The following is a 12946-nucleotide window of genomic DNA, read 5'->3' as shown; positions in this document are numbered from 1 at the left end:
CATTTCCTTCTCCAGCTCCATTTTATAGATGAGGAAACTGAGGCAAACAGGGTATAATGACTTGCCTAGGGTCACATAGCTAATAAGTGTCTGATGCTGTTTTAGGTCTTTTTGACTCCCAGCCTGACACTATCTTCTATGCCATCTAGCTTCCCTTTTATTTTGGTAGAGAGACCCAAGTAGATTCAAGTCATTCATCATACTTTTCTTTGTGTCTTGGTATTCTTAGTATACTTGAGTGACAAAATTATTTCTCTTCCTTCTTTCCATTGATTTTCATTGAAATGCCTTCCCTGGTATTTCTCAATTCTGGTTCCTGGTTTTCCTCACATGACTATGCCTGCTTAGTATAAACAAACAATGGGATCTTGTCCCCTTTGACTTATCCTGTTCCACTCTCCCAAACATGCATAAAATATGGTTCACCTTCCTCATTTCAGTGACATCTTTAAGGCCAATTTTGCCTCTGCATTCAGACCTCTAGCTTTGATGTCTGTGATCTAAGAAAAAGACAACAGTTATTCATGTCCAAGACCTAGAAAAATGATTTTTAAAAAGTCAGACTTAATTAAAAATAATCAGTGACATGTTTTTGTAATTCTTGATGATTACAAAGTACTTAATTTATCTCTCACTGTTATATGATGAAGTAGATGTTAAAAAGTAGTTAAGTGATTTATTCTTAAGGTTTTCTGACTCCAATTGCAGTAACTCTCTCCCAAATGCCATAATATGGGGTCAACTGAAGATGGCTAATAAATACTTGTTATAGAAACTGGTTCATCCTGAAAGGAAATTTAACATAAACATGTTTAAGATTATACTTTTCACTTATGGTGATAAATAGAAATAGCAGAAGGATTGGGAAACTGGTAGGGAAAAAAATAAGCTTTTGAAGAAAATAGTAAGAATTAAGGAATATAGTCTTTGCAGCATGATCCAGGGACAAAATGTCTGGGTTTGTAGAGGGAAATGTATAATATTCTTGAGATCTAAGAAAGCATACCTGTAAAACAGACTTGGTTGCTTTTGGCTTTGACTTCAACAGTTCATTTGTAGAATTCAACTATCAAATTCAAAGATAAAGCATGCTTATTGTGTAGAAATCCTTACACTTTTCAACAAAATTGGGTTAGAGAAAAAGATTGAGTGTCAGGGCAGGGACACTTTTTTTTAAACAAAGCAAGCTAGCTTTATTAAGAGGAATAAAAAGGAGCAGTCTGGAGGATGGAAACAGTTTATCCTAGTTCTAGATTACAACTGGCCTTCAAGGGGACTTTTAGTTTCATGGGAACAATATTTTCCTCACAGTTAAGTGAAGCGTAGTGGTACTTGGGAGGTAATTCCACTGAGGCTTAAAAGCTACCTTGAATCTAACCATGCAATTTAGATGAATGATTGGTAGATGAAGTCTAACAGTTTAATAATCTCATCTTGGAGTTTTGTTGTGGTTTTTTTAAGGACTTGTAATATAATTCTGGTGTTTTAAATCTCTATTTTACATTTGTACCTTTTGTGTACAGCTTAGGGAGAAAAGTATAACTATAATTTCGCTGTACATATATGAAGACATGGGAATGCTTTAGGAAAGACAAGTTGTATGTTCTAGGAGAAAAACACCTGCATTAAAGCAATATGCTATTAGCTTCATAGCTTAAAATATGAAATGTTTTGTTTTTTACCAGGTTCAGTTTAATTTGCAGTTTGCAAAAACAAATACTTCAGGAGATGTTCCTTCAGGAGGATCTATTAACATACCTCGTTCAACTGATAAAGAAAAGTAAATACTTTTTTATTATATAATTCAAATTTTTAAAGTAAATTTTGTAGATTTATTCCTGCAAGAGTTTGAGAACTTAAATGTAAATCCATCTTTCTCTTGAATGTTAGTTATTGGTGACTGATTAACTGTAAATAGTTGAATGGTTTCTAGTATTTTAACTTAATTCTGCCTTTGAAAGATTTGTGAAATACTAGGGCATCTTGTTTTTTCTGGAATAGTTGAGTATCCACTTAGCAAGCCCTTACTTTATGCTAGGCACTTGTTAATTGTTGGGAATACAAATAGAAAGGAAGTCTTCTAGACCTCTAAGAGTTTTGCATTCTGATAGGAGAAGATAACATGAAGGGAAGCTGAATATATGTGTGGTTGGGAAAAGGACTGAGACAAAAGTCTGGAGTATCAGGATTAAACCAAGAAAGAGTCAAAGAGAGAGACAGAAAGAGAGAAAAGAATAAACATGACTGGCCTGGGCCTTTCTCTAAAATCAATGTTCCAGGAATCAACCACTCAGACTCAGAGGAAGGGGCCACAGGGCCATCATTTCCCACACTCTACTACTTTCCTGGACTTAATTATCTTCAGGAACTCCGATACTCATTTCCTTAGATCACCAGGACTTCATCCCGTGTCCACCTCACCTTACCCTTTTTAGCTTCTTTATTTTTCTATTGTCTTCTTCATTTAGTATGTGAGATTCCAGAAGACAGGGATTGTCTTTTGCTTCTTTTTTTTTTTTTATCTTCAGGGCTTAGCTTAGCACAATGACTAGCACATAGTAGTAGCCACTTAATACTGACTGAGAGCAAAATGGGAAAAACCAGCAAGAGTGGAAGAATCTTGGGATAAGGCTGCTGTTGCCTAGTAGCAGAGGCATCTTTCAAGGTGAGAAGGCTGTGGGGGCATAGGGCAGAAAGAAGTTCAAGAGTTAGAATCAAGGGGGAGAGGAGTGAAGGACATGATTTTGTGTCTATGGTCATGTCAATGTGGGAACATCCCCCATCTATATAGATCAGACTCCATCTAAGTTTTTTCATAAGGATTCTTCTAACAAGGTAGAAGTCTTTCTCTAGCTATTTTCCCATTTCTTGGTCCCCAAGCTAGCCTATTTCTTACCTTTTAGAAGAAAATTTCTTTCCTTTGAGCTTTTACCTTAATTAATGAGGCAAAACTCTGGTCAAAGAAAATTTAAAATACTAAAAATGTCAAGGTAGCGACACATTGGCAGGATGATCTGCTGGAGATCAGTAGGGTTTTCGAGGTGGGCCAGCTTTTTAATGACAGAACTTTCAGAATGAGATAAAAACAATTTTGATAGGTTCACATATATGAAAGAGATTGGGCCCTTTATTTCCTTCCCTAGAATGTGACACCTTACACAGGTGGAATATGATATGTGACAATTTCAAGGTACAAGCAGTTGCAGAGGGGAGGGAATAATTTGAGTGATGCTTCCACTTAGACCAGCAGGGCTGGTAACAAAGGCAAACTAAGCTAATATGGCTTTCATTATCATCTTCTTGTTACATGAAAGTTTGAGGTTGAGGAAACAAATCAAAATGTGGCATCAGGTTAGCCTAATGAATCTAGGAGTGGCAGCACCCCAGACCTTTCTTCTAGTTTAGCCCCCATAGCCAGCATCTTAGAAAGCCAACCACCCCCATGGAGATGAGTCCTGGCATCTGTTTCTATGGATGCTTTAACTCCTGCCTCCTCCGAAGCCACAGCTACTGAAGACCTGGAAAATAAAGTTCTCACTATCAGAGCCCTTAAAGGCAATTCAAATGTGTCAGCATCAGAAATGGATGTTTTTATTAGTAGAAATACCAAAAGATTAACCATTAACCAAAAAGATTTGACCATTATATCCTAAGGACTATGGGACCTTTTGTCTTACTTGTAGCCGATTCCTGTGTTGTTTCTCTCATTAGAATAAGGTTCTTGAGGTGGCACTGTTGCATTAGCAGTATTTTGTCCATGGTAAGCATTTAATGCTTATTCATTTAACCTAAGAGCTTTAAAAATATTTTCTATGTATGGGTCTTTTCCCTTTAAAAAAATACTTTGGGGGTATGTGTCAGGCAGTAGAAATGCTGGGGGAAGGGGAACTTTGAAAGAGTTTGGAGAATTATTAGGATCTCCTTTACATTTTGTATGGTCACATAATTCTCTTGACTTCTCTGTAATATTTGGCACTGTTGACTTTCTCTTTCTAGAGATCCTTTCTCTAGATGTTTGCGATACTTCTTGATTCTTATCATAATTGACTCTTCACCTTTGCTGGCATCATTATCCACATCTAACCGCCAATTGTGGGTTGTTTCCCACAAAGTTCTGCCCTGGCACTTTTATTCTATGTGGCCTTTATATTGATGTGTTTATCACCTCTTCTGGAATCAATATTAGACTGGAGGACACTTTGGATGAATGGGATAATTGTGTTCAAGTACTTTAATGAATGACTGAACTAACTTGTTCTGTTTGGCCCCTCAGCAATGAGTCACATTTCATCTTGCTCTTTTCCTTAACAGAGCTCTCCAGAGTTAAACTGGATTGGCCAAGGAAGCAGTGGGTTCCTCTTCACTGCAGGCTTTCAAGCAGAAGCTGGATAGCCATTTGTGCTATTGTACAACAGATTTTTAATGTGAGGGTTGGCTAGCTGGTTAGGCCCTAGGGTTCTTCTGATCTAGGTTCAATGACTTTGTGACTGGCCAGTGGTCAATAAGCTTGTTACCCTCTGTCACTATTTGCTCAGTATTCCACCAAACTTCATATAGTTTCATAACTAACTGTGCCTACCAACTGGCTTAATCAAGTGTTGCTCACAGGACACTGGACAACTCCTTGTAGACCTTATTCTATTGCTTCATCGTTTGTAGGAAGTGGTATTAATACCTGTTGATGTCTTTTTTCATTATTAATTTCCTATTGTCCAGCCAATTACATAAAAGCTACCTCTTCACATAAAACCGTCTACCTTAAAAGAATTCAAACTTTAGTGAAAATCTTTACTAAATGATTTGTTAAAGTAAAAAATTATTAAAAGTACTTTTCCCCCCTTTTGTTAAGTGGTGAAAATTTGGGCCTGGAAGCCAAATATTTGAAAAAAAGAGAAGATAGCATTCCATTACGAGGACTTAGCCAAAACCTGTTCAATAATATAGGTAAGAATCTTAATCGTTTCTAAATTGCATTTTTTAATAGTGTGATTTTTAAAACTTCCTATCTGTATGAAGTCAGAAAATTAATGTTTGTTCCTCATTATTTATAGAACATCAGAAGGATGGCCCTTTAACAACTCTACAAGCCTCATCAAAACCTGGAGTGCTCCCTCCTGTAGCTTCAGCGTATTTCCCTGGACAGTGACCAAACCTTCAGTTTTGCTTTGTGAAGTATGAGAATGGCAGTGGTTCTGGTTGAAGATCAACTCTTAATCTAACAATATAAATTCATCCGAGATAACTTTGACCTAAGTGACTATTGATATAATATTCTAATCCTACAAAAGGATATTATTTTGGCTCTATGAAAGAAATATTATGGAAGCAAGAACTAAATTTGGGCCTTGACCATGGTCTAGATTTTCCAGGTAATGAAGTATTTAGTGCCTTTTCCTTTCAAGGAGTCTTGGTACCATTTTTGAGTAGCAGCTGTGTGTGTTTTGTGGAAATAAGTGTGGAAGATCATAACCCTTTTAAATGAGAACAGTTTTAATGTAAAATTAAAGAATGTGGATAACTTTCTCCTATAGGTGGGGGTACCTTATCTAGAAAATAAATAGGAAACATTCTTAGGAGTACAACTAGCCTGCTGGTTTTCTAATAGAAAATTAAAGAGTTTTATGTATAATTCATAAAGATTGTTATAATGGAACCTTATTCTAAGATTTGCTAGAATTAATCTCATTATTAAGAAATCAGTGTAATTCTTATGAATTTAGCCAACTGAGTAAAATAGCTCTTGTAGTTGATTCATTAGCACATGTGACTCTCCAAACCTAGTTAGCTATTAATGAAAAGATACTTCTTTTTAACCTACTGGCTTAGACAGCATTACAAAGCTAATAACCAGATCAGGGTGAAATGTCATCTAAAACAAAGAATTTTCAGTGCCATCCTGTATCTGCCAAGTTTTTTCTTTAAGTTGAAATTTTTATCAAGTGGCCCTTTGCGTAAATATTTAAAGTCTCAGGACTGCTTTATTTCTTCCATTTCCTTCCCTCCTCCAACTTCAACATTCCTTCTTTGCAGTTAATCCTTCAGATAATTTTACATAATTGAGAAATCCTAATTCATAAGCATGAAGGCTTAAGTGTTTTATTATGCACTAGTATTTAAAAACATAGAATTAGCATGGTTGAGAGACATAAATGTAAGGTGCCCCCCTGGGGGGCAGAACCGAGACCAGGAGTTCCTCAGGTAAGGGTGAGGGAAAATGAGAGTCCAGAGAAAGATGTGAGTCAGAAGGACTTCATCAGCTGGTTGTAAAATGAGAGTGCTTTAATTCAAGCTGGTAACATCTTATAAAGGCAAGAACCACAGACAGTAAAACAATCCTTGAAGAAACATCAAAGAGAAGGTGTAGCAGATAAGGCTCTAAAGTCACCCAGGTTCATGAACAGTCAAATCAGTAATAACACGTTATTGACTGAAATAACACGTTTTATTATGCTAAGAATAAAGAAGGTGAAGGGGAGGGCACTCAGACCTTATCTAGACAGACTCTGAGTTCTCTGCCTCTGACACATAAATACATTATTAAGTGCCAGCATCAGTAGGTGACACATTTTTCAGGAGTGTCCAGGATCTTAGGTGATACTGCTTTGAAGCCCTATCCAGGATTTTGAGTCTTCCTGTACTTTATAAGATCTAGGGCAAAATTAGCTTACAGTGTATAGTCACCCCTTTTGAGAAAAAATGCAGCTTGTCAATTATGATTTTTAAAAAATTCTACAATTCTCCTGTTTTGTTGAGCTGTTGTTAGGTTTCAGTTACAATGCTAGTCTTCCAGATACCATGATAGTGACATACTATATTACAACTTGAATTGAGATACAGATTATGAAGCATCTTTTTTGAAAGCAACTTTAGAATGTTGTTGTAAATAATTGTATAGTACATATTTATAAAATGAATGTGAAGGTTGAGTAGTGAAATTAGTCATTGGGGTACATGTCTAAGCAGCCTTTTGATTAGTATAAAGGAATTCAGCCCTTTCTTTCCCCTTAACTTTAAAGATGAAAGCAGCCTAGTAAGATTTGCCAAAGCATGGTTTAGAAAAAAAATTTTAATGTTCTTACTTTAAAAAATCTGGTAATAGAAATCATACCGATTACTTACTGGAAATTTGTCTTGGGTATATGTACACTTTTGAGTAATTTTACTCTGTTCTACCTCTTAAACTCTTCACTTGTTTTGCAGTGTAAAAGTTGTACATTTCTTTGTAATCAATGTTTTATTTAATGTATGTTATTGAAATATTAAAATGGTTTATGGTTTTGGGTTAGTGCTATATGTCCAAAGTTTAATGTATAAAATACTGAGAATGGCCAAGCCAAGCTTTTAAAGGGAAATGAGGTAGTATTTGTACCATGAGGTTTTCAGCATTTTCACTTCATAGAAGACACACACACACTCCAACAATATATGTACAATGATACACAGTATATACACGTTTTTATTTAATGACACATACTGATTAGACGATATTACACACATTCTATGAGAAAATGCTGAAAACTTTATATAGTACAAATATATGTATATAATGTATATGTATACATATGTGTATATACATTGTTAAAGTATATATAACACACATGTACTACAACAGTGGTTTAATTTTGTTAAAAATTCAAATTCATTAACAGTAATCAATCATAGCCAAAGTTAAAAAGGGAATTAAGCAATAACCACAGACAAAAAATTTTAAACTATACAGTATTTTATACACAATTTATACAAAGTAACATTTCTTAAATAATGTAACTGGACACAAAAATATACACTTTTAGAGAAATTCACATCAGTAATTATTATAATAAAGCTCTCTTCTAAGGTCCTGAAAATTTAGGACAAGCATTAGCTTTGTAAAGTGTTACTATGACAATCCTGAAAGGCCACTATATCTATACAAAGATATCACATTGACGTTTTCAAGACTATCAGATTATTGTATAATTTATAGTTTCTGTATTCAAGTGTTGAGGTCCTTGTGATTATGCAAACATCAAAACAACAGTGGTATATGAAAACTATTTTTGGAAAGTTGTGCCTGAGCCTATAAAAGTCTCGGAGGCTTTAAACACTCACCCATTTAAATACCAAATGGTTTGATAACTATTTTACACAATGCCCCACCTCCCCCCAATGCACTTATATATTTCTTTAAAAATTACTGTTCTGCAAGCAAGCTTAAAACATGATTTTGTATTTAGTAAAAAATAAAATTAAAAAAGTAAAAAATGCAGAATGTTTTGCCTTTTCCTTATTTAGTGCATAAGGCTTTGAATTATTTGACCCAAGATTTTACAACATTAAAATAATTGGGTCTACAACTATGCTACCGACTAGTGTCTCACTGAGACTCAGCATAAATAGAATTAAAGCTCAACACCTTAAGGAAATGGATGCAAAGGCATATATGTCATGGAGATTATTCATAGAGATCTACTTTCTTTTTTCCAAAACTAAACTTTACGGCTTTATAATAAAGTTTAGTGGCAAAAGATTGGTGTGAAACAAGATTTTTTAAAAAGTGACATCTTTGGAGAATTGTTGAGTTCTATTTTCATGCAGATAAATTTCTTAAGACAACCATAAGAAATGAAATTTGTATGGAAATGGAATATGCATCCAGAACTGCAGGTGAAAAACCAAGAACTTGGAATTGACAAAAGTTTTTCCTGATGTTTGTTGTCATACATTTGTATCCTGGAGCAATGGTTCTTTGGCCTCCCCAGGAGCCTGTGGACTGTGAGGATGGCTATGACCACCACAATGTTTTTTCCAACTGCCAGCTCTTACATTTAAATTGGTGTGTTCTGGAATAAACAAGGCAACAAGTAGAGCTAGGAGAACAGAGCAGGCTCCGAAGAGAAATGGAGGGCCAGGAATGATGGAATTCTGGGAAAGAAAAAAAAACAATTAGGATTTTTGTAAAGAAAGTTTTGTCTGTTCATAAACTTCCCTTTTGTGGGAATTAGGGGGTTGCCACTTCTTGTTTTAGCCTTTAATTCTTAATTGTCTGATGATTGTTATAGAAGCCTTCCTAAAAGAGAGAAGGCAATGCTGAGCTATAATTCATAGATTCTGGTATGAAGCCTTTACCTTTGAAAAAAACACAAGGGGATAAAAATGTCACTCTAAATTACTCAATCTTATTTTTCATTCAGTATTATAGCTGAAGGTGGGATTCTTGAGGTAAAACGAGGTATTTTGTGAACACAAAAATAACATCAAACTTTTCCGTTTCAGGGCAAGTCTTGTGGAAGGGAGGGGAGAAGGTAGAGAGGAGTGAGAGAGGATCCAAAATATTTAGATTATTCTAAATGCAAGAGGACACGAAATTTCCATGTTTGCAGATCAAGCATAACAGCTCAGAAAATTAGTGTTTAAAGAAAAAAGAATGTTAAGTATAGATCTGTCTTTCTCTTAGCTCTATAACTTATGCTCTGAACAAAGAACCCACTTGGTAAAGATTTAATTATTTTTTGCACCTATAGTAAAACTTAACAAATGTTCTTAAGTCACCTGAATGCTCAAGTAGATCCAGAGCTCATTTTCCAAGTTGGGAAGAAACTTGGAGACTATTTATACTGACTGTAATGGTGAAAATTTAGCTTTTTAAGATTGTTGTAATATTGAACAATGGCCGCCAAGGAATTTACTTATGAAATTCCTAAAATGAAACACTCAAGTCAGAATGGAGTTTATGGAGGTTTAATCACAATGGGAGTAGGGAAAGGAAAGGGAGAGAAGGAGAGAAGAGAAAAGGGAAAGGGGCTACTCAACCTCTGACCAAGGCAGAGGGAGTTTTAGGCCCAAAGGGCCAAGGTGGAAAGAATCAGTCCTTAACTCACGTGACCGATCTGAAGGAAAGCTGTCTGTGGGCGTCCTCCCTGTCCAAGCTCCTAACACCCACTGCCGTCTAGCTCTCTCCACAGGAAGTGAGCGAATTCCAGAGGCTGTTCCCTACCTCACTTCCTGTGTCTCACAAATGCCAATGGTTGGCTCTAGCTTGGCTTAGGACAGCCCAGGTGGGCAGTTAGTTATTTCTGATTTGTCATTGACTAGCACATGCCCGTGTAGTGTGGGTGTGCACAATTTTGGGGTGCTATACCAAGATGGAGACTTTTAAAATTTACAATCCCCCCTGATGATGATTGGGGGACTAGTCTCCCCAACTGATCACTAAACATAAGCATACTGAATCATGATCTGCCTTAAAGTGATAAAAGTTGGGATATGGTGAAACACATGAGCAGAAAGATTCACCATGGCATAACTGACTTTCTAGTAAAATACTCAGTCTTAAAATATAAGTGGCCTTACTTGGAGTGTATTAAAATAACCGATTTGGTAGAAAATCTGCTCTAAGTAGCTTGTGATAATGACTTTCTAATAAATTATTCTATTTAATCACTCATAGGACTTCAAACCTCTTCTAATATGTCCTTCAGTGCAGTCTAATGAAAGTTTTATTAAAATTTATTAGAATGAGTCAAGAAGAAGAAAATACCTCTTGGGTATGGTGCTGAGGTCCTTGGTTTGTTCCTAAATTTGTTTCTGTTATTTGTAATTCATTCAGTTCCACGTGGAATATGTAGAATATAAATCCATAAAGAGCTGGTCCCAACCCATTACACAATCCTCGAATTCCTGTTATCATTCCTTGAACAACACCTAAATGGTAAAGAAGAACAGGCCATCGAACATTTCTCTTTTTGGCAAATAACCATTTCTATACTGTAATTCTAGTCCTCAGGAATTAAATGATCATTTCACAAACATTTATGTTGAGGCAATGGGGATAAAAAGATGAAAGTCAGACTCTGGCTTTATGGATTTTACAATGGAGGCAGAGGGAGGGAATAATGAGATAACAAGAATAAAGATAAGTGTGGGGTCACAAGGTGCTCTAGCATTGAGACGAGATCAGAAAATAGTGGTTTGGTTGAAATAGATCTGTATGAAGAGGAACAGTGTGAGGAAAAAAAGGTTAGGAAAGAGGCTAAATTTGTATTGTAAAGGGTTTTTTTGTCCCAAGATTAATTTATATTCATATTTTTTGGATCAAGGGGATAAAAAAGGATCTAATAATATGTTAAATGGGCTTTAGGGCAGAAAATTTTTAGATAGGTTTAGTCTATATAAATGACCCAACATAGTAAAAGTTCTCTTGCCTAAACAACAGAAGTTATGTTTTAAGGAAAACCGTTACTTGATCTTTCTCCTAACCAGCTACAAATGACCTTTTAAATTAAGACAGGGCAGCCCTTCATTTTTTAAAAGTGACTGGACAAATCAGTAATGGAACAATTTCTGTGCTTAGTCAGATTTTGTGATCAACATGCCACAAATGGGGTTCCTAGAGTTTCTGTACCTGACACCATGGACTCTGAAACCATACTTCAGCTGCTATTCCATCCTACAACTCCCCTTCAGGGCCTCAGGCTTCCTCACTTTTGGAATATATAACCATACCTACATCAACCTCACCCTGAAATACCCCCTCCTTCACTTCTCCCATTGCTGAATTTCTTCTGAGGCTTCTATTTAGTGAAGAAGTCTGGGTCAGTCAGCCTATATTCTCTGGCTGGCTTTGCTCCTGACTTCTAGACTTCAAAACCACTTCCCCTGCATCAGAGGACACTCAGGTTGTTGGGTTTAGATTCAGAAAGATCTGAATTCAAATTCAGTTCCCAATACTTTCTAGCTGTGTGAGCCCAGACGATTTGCTTAACCAGTTTCCCTCAGGTTCTAGAACTGTAAAATGGGGATAATAGCACCTACTTTCCAGGGCTGTAGTTAGGACCAAATGTGGTATTTATAAAAAAGTAAGCACTATATAAATGCTCATTCCCTTCCCCTTCCATCAATAGTCCTCCTCACCCTACCAGCTCCCTTTTGACTAAAATTTAAGCTCCCTGAGGGCAGGAACTATCTTTTTCATTATATCTGTATTCTTGGGGTAACTGTGTTTCCTTCTTTCTAACTGAATTTCATTTTGAGGACTTTCTTAATGACTAACAATTGATATTTATTTACATAGCACTTTATAGTTTACAAACTGCTTTACATATATTCTCATTAGAGCTTCGCAGATTATTATTATAGTAATGTGGGCATCCACTATGCAGATGAGGCTGAGAGAGGTTAGATGACTTGCTCATTGTCAGTGGCAGGGTCTGTGGAATGTAGTTTGAGGTCTCTTGGCAACCAAGTTGTTTCTGCTATACTAAATTCTCATTTTCTACTCCTTGTTTTTTTGTTTCTAATTTTATTCCCCCCAAATCATATGTAAAAAGTTTCCAACATTTTTCAAAGAAAATTGAATCTTGATTCTCTCCCTTCCCCCCCATCTCCATAGAAATGGTAAGCAATTGCAAAGAGATTTTACATGTGTAACCACATAATACATCTTCCCATATTAATACTTTTTGTGTGAGAAAACTTGAACAAAATTAAGAAACTGAAAAATTTTGCTTTGGTCTGGACTGACTCCATCAGTTCTTTCTCTAGAAACAGATAGCATTTTTTTAAAATCATGGAGTCCTTTGGTACTGTTTTGGATCATATTGCTGAGAATAGCCAAGTTATTCATAGTTTATGTACAGAATTCCTGTCACTAAACAATGTTCCTCGGGTTCTGCTTTACTTCACTCTACTGCAGTTCATTTGAGTCATTTCAGGTTTTTCTGAGCTCTTCCTGCTGACATTTCTTACAGCACAATAGTATTCCATTATAGTCATATGTTATAACTTACTCAGCCATTCCTAATTGATGGATATCCTGTCACTTTCGTCTCCCTAGAAAGAGCTGCTTTAAATATTTTTGTACATATAGGTCCTTCCCTTTTTTGTTTTTTATCTCTTTGGGATACAAACCTAGAATTGGTAATGCTGAGTCAAAGGTACGGGTTTTATAGCCTTCAGTTCATAATTC

The 12946-nt window shown here is 35.9% G+C and overlaps 2 protein-coding genes across 3 annotated transcripts in view; one reads left to right on the top strand and one right to left on the bottom strand.

The window, feature by feature from the left end:
- SASS6 (SAS-6 centriolar assembly protein) overlaps positions 1-7281 on the top strand; it is a 39757-nt gene extending 32476 nt beyond the window's left edge. Inside the window, exons 15-17 of the mRNA XM_007485222.3 lie at positions 1686-1780; positions 4850-4944; positions 5052-7281. Coding sequence (XP_007485284.3) covers positions 1686-1780; positions 4850-4944; positions 5052-5146 — 285 coding nt within the window. The 3' untranslated portion in view covers positions 5147-7281. The remainder of the gene's footprint in view (positions 1-1685; positions 1781-4849; positions 4945-5051) is intronic.
- Positions 7282-7705: 424 nt separating this feature from the next.
- The window catches only part of MFSD14A (major facilitator superfamily domain containing 14A), a 53811-nt gene continuing 48570 nt past the window's right edge, over positions 7706-12946 (bottom strand). For both annotated transcript variants that reach the window (XM_001372092.5, XM_007485027.3), the window contains 2 exons: positions 10520-10683; positions 7706-8904 (listed from right to left, as the gene is read on the bottom strand). In XM_001372092.5, the coding sequence (XP_001372129.1) occupies positions 8698-8904; positions 10520-10683 (371 nt within the window). In that variant the 3' untranslated portion in view covers positions 7706-8697. The remainder of the gene's footprint in view (positions 8905-10519; positions 10684-12946) is intronic.

This window comes from Monodelphis domestica, chromosome 2 (genome assembly GCF_027887165.1).
Source record: "Monodelphis domestica isolate mMonDom1 chromosome 2, mMonDom1.pri, whole genome shotgun sequence".
NCBI classification, from domain to species: Eukaryota; Metazoa; Chordata; class Mammalia; order Didelphimorphia; family Didelphidae; genus Monodelphis; species Monodelphis domestica.
Note: the sequence above shows the minus strand (reverse complement) of the source record. Positions and strands in the feature narration are given on the sequence as shown.